This window comes from Pteropus medius, unplaced genomic scaffold (genome assembly GCF_902729225.1).
Source record: "Pteropus medius unplaced genomic scaffold, Ma_sr-lr_union100, whole genome shotgun sequence".
Classification (NCBI taxonomy): domain Eukaryota; kingdom Metazoa; phylum Chordata; class Mammalia; order Chiroptera; family Pteropodidae; genus Pteropus; species Pteropus medius.
This window is the reverse complement of record NW_024349798.1, coordinates 1029550-1039432: the sequence shown is the minus strand read 5'-3', so window position 1 is coordinate 1039432 and position 9883 is coordinate 1029550. Positions and strand designations below refer to the sequence as shown.

The window sequence follows — 9883 nt, the reverse complement described above, 5'->3', positions numbered from 1 at the left end:
GCTTTCTATACTCAGAGGAGGAGCTCTCAGTTTCCTATCTCAGAAGTCCTCTCCTCTCTGAGCCAGAGGCGCGGTCCTCCCCACAAACCCAGCTCTTCCCAGTGTGTGAGGCTGGGAATGCAAGAATGTGCTCCCTTGTGAGGGCTGGAAAGCTCTTTTGATGGTGCACTAGGAAAATCGGGCCTTAGACCTGCGTTCAAATTCTAATTCTACCCTTTTTGATCACTAGTACCTTTTTACCTTTTTATGAGCCTCAGTTTTCTTCGCCGAAAAATGGGGTAATACCCACCTCGTGGGTTCAACGGAAAATCAAGTGAATTCAGAGTGACACAGAGTAGAAACAACAAATGTCAACTTCCCTTCCTTTCCCTCTTCCCAATGTACTTTAGAGGCATGGGCGGATCGGAGCTTCGGAATGGGAGAACTGGGAAACTGCCAGTAACCTGCACTGGGACGCCAGGCGAGTTCCTGTCCAAGAACTGCCGGGGCTCCATTTCCTCATGGAAAACTGCTTGCTGTCGACATAAGAAACATCCAAACCTGTAGAGAATTTTAATGGGTTTATTTGAGCCAAACTGACGACAATTGCCAGGAAGCAAAATCTCAACAGACTGAGAAAATGCTCCAGAGAATGGCAGTTTTTAAGCTTATTTTATTTTACACATTAGAATCAAAGGAGGAGATGTAAGGAGGATTACATGACAGTCACTGGTGGTAGATTAAGGAGGCAGGAGAGGGAATCTCTGGGATTGGATAAAAAATAAAATGGAGAGAGAGCTCGCTTTTTTTGCATTGGTGGGTACAGGATGGTTAATAATTAACATTTACATCATATAGAGATGGGATGTGGGAAACAAGATGACAATGAGGGGCTCTGTGGTCTCCTGCTCTGGTGCCTATGGGTGTGCCCTGAGGAGTCTGGAAAAGATTACTCTGACATTTCAAAGGTATATTCTTAGATGCTAAAAGACAGTCTCATTTAAGGTAAAGATTGACCTTTGTCAAGGAAGCTACAGGCCTCAATGGTTACTTTTGGCTTCTGAGTTTGTAGGGCCCGCCATGCAGGCCTACCCTGAACTTGTCAAGTTTGGTATGTGGCCCTCTTTTGTCTACATTACTAAAGCCTCTGGGACCACTGATCACCAGTCCACGGCCATCTTCCCCGTCTGCTCCCAGTTCCTTCTCTGCAGCACGACACTGCCAGGACGGGGACTCTGGTAAAACAAGTAAAGGTCCCGGGGTGCAAAACTGAAGGGGGCCGCACTCTCAAGTTCCATTTTGCTTCTCAGCACCTTGCTTGCCTCACTGTAGTCCAGACCCGTTCCTGACTGCCTTCCTCCAAACTGTTTTCTCCCTTTTTTCCATAGACATCATTTTCTCCAAGTTTCTCTCTTAAAGGTGCTTTACTGTCTCTTGTAGGTCTTTCTTCCTACATTCAATGCTCGAATTTTGTTGTTCCCCCAGTGTGATGGGACTATTTTTCTTTTCCTCCTAGGCTCACAACTAAACTATACTTCCCAGCCTCTTTTGCACTGAGGCCACCCCATGACTGAAAGTTTCGTCCCATGGAATGTGATATGTGCCACTTCCAGACTTGGCCCATGAAAGTCTTCTTATGATCTCTCTCTCTCTCTCTCTCTCTGTCTCTATCTCTACCTCCTCCCAGCATTCCCCCCCATTGCCTTCCAAGAATGTCAGAGCCACAAAATGAAGGAACCAGGTATAGGGTTAACTCAGAACATAGCCCCTCCACATACTCAGAAGACTGACGACTGCCCAGCCAGCAGCCAGGGAAGGCAGTGCACAGAGCTTTCAACAGTGTCTGCTCCCAAGGATGTTTCCTGATGCTCCCGTGGACATTATCTGCTCCTGTAGCCAAGCAGCACATCTTGCTCTCATCTGTTTTAGAAGGCAGCTGCTCCCCCAATGATAACCCCTACCTCTGCTCATGCGCATAAAAACTCTGCTTGCTCTTGGTCAGCAGCTTTACTCCTGCAGCTTCAACCAGCCGCTGCTGAAGCTTCCCTGCCTTGTGAGTAATAAAGGGCATTTCTCATCCCTCTGGTCCTCCTAGTGGTTCTTCCAGAATATCCAGACCCAGGTGCAAGTTCCAGGCCTGGGGCTCCTGCATTACACCGGGGTTCCTGAATGACCTTGTAGAAAGTCACCTTCCAAATGCCAGCATTGAACTGTCACATAAGCAAGGAAAAAAACTTCTCTTGAATTGTACCCCTGAGTGTTGGGGTTGTTTGTTACAGCAGTTAACCTGCCCTGACTAACAAACACACAAAGATTCACTTCACAGATCTCTCCTTTTCTTATTCTACACAGTGAATGCTATAGTTCATGCATTTATTCATCTATACCTTTATTTAAATTGCTATGTAAAATCAGATGAGTCTTAAACTCATATCTCTAGCTCAGACTTCCCTCCCAAGTTCTAGGTCTCTATTTCTAACCATCTCCAAACATCCCTTATAACATTTCTAAAAAAGAACTTACTATGTTTTTCCCCAAACTGCTCACCTCTCTGCAATTCCACATAATCATGTTGGTATCTCCTCAATCTCCCAAGATAGAAACCTTAAAGTCCAACCTCATTCTTCCCCCACCACTTCAATAGCCAACTGGTTCTAAAATATTGTTCTCTGAATAAAATATATTTCAGACCTGACCTCTCCTTTCACCTCAGGCCACGCTCCCACTATATCTAACTCAGACGAGAATAATGCTCTCCTCTTGGGCCACACTGCCTTCAGGCCACCCTCCTGGATACCAAGTTCTGTCAAAAGACAGAGCTGATCTTGCCACTTAAAAACCATCGTTTGTTCATTCATTAATTTATTTATCCCTTCATTCAGTAAACACCTATTAGGTAACTACTATGTGCCAAGCCCTGGACTCTGGAGCCACAAAGATGACACGTGGACTTGGAAGGGCTATACTCTAATGAATGAGGGACACCTTCACATAATTACAGCCCAGTTGTTTGTGCTGTCACGTAAGGAGTGTCAGGAGTGGAGGAGAAATACTATGTCCGTTTGGGGTGGAGGCAGCAAGAGTGGCTTGGCAAGGCAGTGACATTTGTGCTGAACCCTGACAGTGGAGGAGGAGTGTAAAAGGAAGTTGAGATGTGTGTGTGTTGTTGGGCCAGCTGGGGGTGGGCTGCCTTCAGGCAGAGCGCACACTAATGCAGGAGGGAGTGAGTGGCTTTCTCCACGGCCAACACCTCCTGGGATCTGGACCGGTCCAGCTAGGCTGTCCTGATGCCACGAGCTGAGCAGACAGGTGCTGAACACCCTAGGGAGCTAAGGCACACAAGCACCCATTCGTAGCTTATTATTGGGAGCGAGTAAATTGTCTCCAAAATACCCTGGGTTTCATTTGTCCAATGTCTCTATTCCAAAGCTCCCCAGAACAAGACAGTCATCCAATGTGTAGGCTCCTCAACCAATACTCTCAGAATTTGAAAGGGCTGAAGTGCTCATAGCTGACAGGGGTCACTCAGAGTCCCAGGTTCTGCTCACTAAGAGTCAAGGGTAAAAAAATGGAGATGAAGAGAAAATTAGGTGTAAATGTCTATTTTCAGAAATGAAATGTCCTTAGAACCATGTATTGAGGCCCTTTTTCTTTCTACAAAAGTGAATTGCATTAATACATTTCTCAAGATCTTCCCCATGCAAATCCTTCTTCCATATGGAATTTTTATTTTGGATGACAAAGCTTTATTTGTAATCATGACTTTAATGTGCACTTTTGAAAATAAACCAGAAACATATATTTTAAAATATAAGAAGAATAATACAACAGTATATGATTGTGTGTGTGTGTGTGTGTGTGTGTGTGAATCCCATTATCTAAGAAACTAGGATGTACTACCAATTAACTTTTGCAAAGGAGAAAAAATGTTATTTTACTGTCTGGACAAAATAAATATTTTCGGAATTTAAACTATATCCCCTTCTTCCAAGAAAAGCGCGTGGCATGTTTGGGGCACTAGCTACAAGGAATTTGATGAGGCTGGAGGCCTAGAGTGTTGGGTTCCAGGGCTGGCCATGCAACAGTGGGCAGAGGAGAAGCAGGGCCAGAAGGGGTCTCATATTCCATGGCAAGGCAGGTGGGCTGTATCTGGGCAGCCTTAGGGAGTACTGGGGTAAACTGGACAGAGTGGCATTTTAGAAGGGTTGCTGGGACCACCATGTGCGGAGAGTGAAAGGGAATGAGATCAAGAAACCAAAAAGGAAGTCTCAGCTGGACCAAGCGAGGAGTGATGGGGCCTGGAGAGAAGGAAAGGCTTTCAGGGACTGTTGAAGAAGAATCAGCTGGACTTGGCACCAGGGAGCAAGAACAGGGAGAGAGCCAGGCTTGACGGTGGTTCTGTGTGTTTGTCTAATGATGGCACAGTTCAGCTGTTATCGGAAGGTAGTAGTCCTGAAACTTCCCTCAGCCCAGACGGGGTAAGGTGAAGAAGCAATTACCATTAATTTATATGGAAAATTTTTTGAGCATTCTCAGACCCAAAAAAACCCCTGCCAAATCATACTAAATAACACATAAAATCTAAAATAACACTAACACATAGTAAAAGCAGTATCACTCTGTCTGCTTGGGGTGCTCTCTGCCCCTATAACTGCTTGCTGCAAAACAAACGCCGAACGCTATTTTTACTTTTTGCCTTTTTTTGGTGAAAGCAAAAATTCTCTTCGAATTTCTTCCAGTTAGCAGAAGCAAGTACTAATGTAAGTCTTTTGTAATAGTGAAGTGGCTAACTCAAACTTTCAAAAAACAGAGGATACCTACATTTACCAGCTGCTGAGGCCCCAAAGAGCGGAGTAAAATAGACGTACGGTCTACCTTCCCCACTGCTTCCAGAGCTGAATTAGAACTCTCGGGCCCTTCAGAAAATGACTCTGACCTGCCCTTCCAGCCTCGTCTCTCACAACTCTCATCGAACCCCCCAACCTCCCCAGTGAACACCTTTTTGTTAATATTTTTTATAATTGTAAAAGTGATTGATATTTATTGTATAAAATTTGGAAAATACAGAAAAATATAAACAAAATAAAAATCACCCATAAACCTATCACTTTCTAGATAACCACAGTAAGTAATTTGGGATAGTTCCTTCAAACTTTTTCTATAAATGTCTATGTTTTTGCCTTTTTATTACAAAACTAGAATCATATATTTACAGGTTAGTGATTAACTTTTTTTCCCACTTAACATTATGTTGCAGACATTTTTTAAAGTTTTTTAAAGTTACGTAGTTACTGAAAATGTTATTTTTAGCAAGTTTTTACAATTGCTTTTATAATCTTCTCTTACCACCATGTTTTATATTTCCTTATTGTTTCTCTCCCCTTTTTTTTTTTTTCTTTTTGGTCTTACAATATCTCCTGGGTTTTGTTTGTTTGTTTGTTTGTTTGTTTGTTTGTTTGTTTTTGCTTTTTTTCCCCCTCTGAGAAATTAAGGTATTCATTTCATGATTTTCAAAAAAAGCATCTACACTGAGTTGCTCACACTTTTCTTAGCGATTCTGAAGAGTGCCCTTCCCCTGTTTGCAGCCTGGCAAAATCCTTCTTAGCCTTCAAAATCTCTGAGGAGTCATAATTCATTCATTCATTCATTCATTCAAATTAATATTACCGAGAACCTAATATGTGCCAGCACAACAGCCACCAGGAACATGGCAGTGAACATGACAAAGACCCTGTGAAACTTAGTAGGAGCCTCCTAACCTCCCCCCAGGAGCAGTATGTCACTCCCTTCTTTTGGTACATTCATAAATTTTGTTTGCACCTCTCTTTGAACACTTTTCACATATTTTGATATTTTCTGCACTGAAAGAGCCCTATTGGGTACATTATCCACCCTCACCCCATTTCCTGAAGGATTCTCCTGGAACTCACAAACCAATAATGGTTCAGAAAATGACTACATGTGCTGAATGAGCAAGGTGAAGCTGATGGCCTTTAAGTTCAGTGACAATATTTTCTAAACCTGACTTGGGGCACTTGATCTGACAAATCTAAGACAACAGTTGCAGTATCCCTCAGGGACTTTTGGAACTACTTCTGCTGTTCTGCGGCTACAGTTAGTCTCAACAGCTGGGAAAAGGCACCCAGACGTGGCCTTGTGGGAGTCCAGCCTGGCAGCTGGTGTAGGCTGGATTTCCACCCCAGCTCAGCCCTTCCCCACAGGCCAGGCACAAGCCCATGGTAGCCAGGTGGATAGTAGCCACTTTCCACCTTTCTCTCCCCCACTTCATGATCTGACTCATGGGGGCTCTTTCCCTGTCTCCTGCCTCCCCTCCAGTCCAGGCCATGTGGCAGTCCCACTCATACGATTCCCACTGGCCTCTCTTTTTGTAGGTCAATCTGTCTGCCCTCAGCCACTGGACCCTGTGACTCAACAACTTCCTCTTTGCAAATTTCCTCTTTATCCTGGGGAAATACCAACGGCCTCTGCCCCATGTGGCCCCCTGGGCTCTGACCTGGGCTAGCGTCTGAGACAGCCAGCTGGATCGTGTTCCCTCCCCTCCATCCCAGAGCCACAGGGAAAGCCCCTGGTTCTGCCGGCTTGTTGCAGCTCCTCGTTTAGCTCACTCTCACTGATTCCCTTGGAGAAGGGAAGGAGCTTAGAACAGACACACACATAAAACACGTAGTAGTGGAGTGTCACCAAGACTTGGCTACCAGGTCTCCTCCCCGCTGCCTCATGTGTAGGGGAGGCTGTGAGGAAAGGATACAGTGGCTGAGCTGAAGAACCACACTTGAGTCATACAAGCAGTTTTTCTATCAAGCCCAACATCCTTTTATTGGGCTACAGCGTTACATCTCCTACCTCCGCCCCCGCCCGATCAAAGATGAGGGCACACATGTTTTCAGCAGTTCTTCAGGTTGGCATGTCCTCCGCCTCGGCAGCCCCACCTGCACCCTCACTCACGCCCTCTGTACTCACCACTACCCTTCACAAACATCACCGAATCTTGTCTCTCGCACACACGCTGCACCCACGAGTGGACCCACGCTGGTACTGGGGCTTCTGAGACGACACCCACCCCAAAACTCTTATCACCTCTGCCTTTGGGAGGAGAAATGACTGAAGCCTTTGGCTGTCTCCGTCCATAAGTGGGGGACTCTGTGCTAGCCTAGAGTCCTAGTGCTGTCACAGGTACACCTGAGAGCATATCTAGATGGCACCACCCAGCCCAAGCTCCAGGCTGGCCTGATACAGAGCACTGGAGCCCAAAGTTAAAGGAGGTTCACAGAGTGACCCAGTAAGACAGTCCTAATCTATGGAGCCAAATGAGCTTTCCAGAGTAATCCCTGATGGGAGTTTGCTGGATTATCCTTTCCTTCTTCCTAGACTCTGGTGTCCCTGGGACATCTTCTGAGCAATCGTAGGTCAAGGAAGTTTGGTATCTGGTTTCAGGGACAAAAATTTAGAGTAAAAGGTGATGAAGACAAGTAGGGGTTGATAAGGAAGTTTCATTCAGTCAGTCTTCAAGTATTCAGTGGGTACAGGCCTTGGCTTCGGTGCTGGGCGTGGATGTTGGGTGTGGAGGCTGGCTGGAAGTTCCAGGGTTTAGAAGCTAGACGAGGATTCAGAGTGAAGATGCTGGGTGACAACGTTTTCAGGGCGATGATGAGATTGGAAGCGACAATAGGAGAGAAGGTGATGAAAGCTAGAAATGACTCTGATCTCCAGTCCTCTTATTCACAAACACTAAGGGACCTCCACATCTCCGCTTCTGGGCATTCAGAAGCAGGGGCCTCCATAGCCCTATCCTCGCTGTCCACCAACGGCTCTTCCTCTCCCTCTAGGCTGGGGGCTGACCCAGCCTTTAGCTCCTCCAGTGCCAAGGAACCTTGGCAAGACTTCCGTCTACCAAAGAAAGTGGTAAGTGTGGGCCGCCGGCCAGACCCCTCCCCTTCGGGGACCCCAGAGGCCTTGTCGCCACCAGACACTCCTGCTGTTATCACAGCCTCCTCATCTGACATCCGGGCTGGCCCGGCCCAGGCATCTACCACTCCATTGCGCTTCCCACCTCTGCTTAGTGTCAGGGCCCCTGTTCTCCGCTTCTGCCGCTGGCGCCACAGCAGGAGCAGTGCCAGGAGGACAATGACTACAAGCAGGGACATGACTACAGCCATTAGCCAGCTGTTATTTGTCCCCTGCTTTAAATTTGGGGAGAGTCTACTGCCTGTGTTTGCAGAGGTTCCTGGGGTAGTCATGGTGGATATTTTTACCCTGGAGATGGGGGAGCCACTGGGCCCCTTGGGGGTCTCCAGAGAGCTAGTTACCATGGTAACAGGGAGTCCACCAGTCCCATCTGAGGTCTCCAGAGAGCTAGTTACCATGGTGACAGGGAGTCCACTCAGTCTCATCTGAGGTCTCCCCAGAGCTAGTTACCATGGTGACAGGAGTCCACCAGTCCCATCTGAAGTCTCCAGAGAGCCAGTTACTCATGGGTGACAGGGAGTCCACCAGTCCCATCTGAAGTCTCCAGAGAGCTAGTTGCAGTGACCAGGAGTCCACTCAGTCCCATCTGAAGTCTCCAGAGAGCTAGTTACCATGGTGACAGAGAGTCCACCAGTCTTGTCTAAGGTCTCCAAATTGCTAGCTGCCACGGTGACAGAGGGTCCACTGGTCCCACCGAAGGTCTCCAGAGAGCTAGTTGTCGTGATTCCACCAGTCATAGTGGTCATTGTCGGGACAATAGGGTTACTGGTTTCATTAGAGATTTCCTGGAGCATTGTTGATTTCTCGGTGGAAACTTCTTGGGGGATTGTTGAATCAGATACAAGAAGGCCACCGCTGGTAGCAATGGAAGTCTCAGGAGAGGACACATCACTGGCTATATGAAGAATTGAGGAAGATGAGGAGAGCCAGTGCCCAGTGCTGTCATTTTTCTCAGGGGCCGTTGTTAGCATATGGTCGGAGGTCCTTGAGTTAAGGTTTAGGGCCTCAAAGATAGTTGAAGCCAAAGTAAAATTGGACGTCTGCAATGTGGTTGTATCCTTCTGAGATTCTGTGTTCACCTCTTGGACACTGAAACACCCAAAGAGGAGGAGAAGCAGGACCATTTCCATGACTAGGAGTTGGGACCTGAGGATGGGGAAGTTAGAGAAATGGAACACATAAGGACCTGGTGAAGAGGACCTGACCAGGCCCTTCCCTCCTGCCCACTTCCCTGCCAGCTGCCAGGCCTAACCTGTGGTTTAACGGCTTTTTCCACCCTTGCTTTTATTATCAGAAATAACAAGAACACAGATGCTGGCAGCTCTCCCATCAACCCTATCTCACAGGTCCCCTAGGCCTTGGCAGTTTGCATTCCAGCAATGGCTGCCCTTCCCGGCCTTCCTTGACAATATTCAGCCCCAGTGGCTTCTAATACTCTTTTCTCATCATCTATCAGGGTCTTTTCAAGCCAAAGTTACATTCCCAGGTCCACTGAGACCCCTGCCCCACCAAGCCACACCTCCTTACCAGCTCACTTGATAAGAGCACAGGGCTGGAGCCAGGCCACTCCAACTCCTCCTGAAGCTGGGGCAGGACTGAGCAGATGGGGCCCCAAGGGGAAAGGAAGTGGCCCTGGCTCCACCCACCCCACCCAGCATCCTGCCCCACCCGCCCTGTTCCCACAGCTGCCCTGCGTTGAGCACCATCACCTACTCTTTCTAGGGTCTGAGATGGTGCCAGGGGCTCTGGGGTCTCAGATGAGGCAGGTGGGGATGTGGGGGCAGGGAGTCTGGAATGGGGATTCCTGGGTCTTAGGTGGGAAATGGGATGGCAAGAGGTGAAGCTTAGATAGGGAGGGGTATCAGAGTCAGGGTGATGGGAATGTGCACTTGAGAACTAGGGGCTCAGGGGAGGAAAT

At 47.4% G+C, this 9883-nt stretch overlaps 1 protein-coding gene across 1 annotated transcript; it reads right to left on the bottom strand.

Moving 5' to 3' along the window:
- Positions 1 to 6789: 6789 nt before the first annotated feature.
- SPN (sialophorin) lies at positions 6790 to 9623 on the bottom strand. Its single transcript, XM_039885561.1, has 3 exons — positions 9493 to 9623; positions 8542 to 9111; positions 6790 to 8379 (listed from the first exon to the last, which is right to left on the bottom strand). The coding sequence occupies exons 1-3, from the start codon at positions 9621 to 9623 to the stop codon at positions 7716 to 7718; spliced, it is 1365 nt and encodes a 454-aa protein (XP_039741495.1). The 3' UTR covers positions 6790 to 7715.
- Positions 9624 to 9883: the final 260 nt, after the last annotated feature.

Bases quoted from the DNA above. Each gene is read 5' to 3' on its own strand.
- SPN (XM_039885561.1), bottom strand. From the start codon at position 9,623: ATGCTGGGTGGGGTGGGTGGAGCCAGGGCCACTTCCTTTCCCCTTGGG. The intron at 9,112-9,492 runs GTAAGGAGGTGT...CCCCATCCTCAG, and splicing joins TGCTCTTATCAAGTGAGCTG to GTCCCAACTCCTAGTCATGG. The intron at 8,380-8,541 runs GTGGACTCCTGG...GATGAGACTGAG, and splicing joins GAGACTTCAGATGGGACTGA to TGGACTCCCTGTCACCATGG.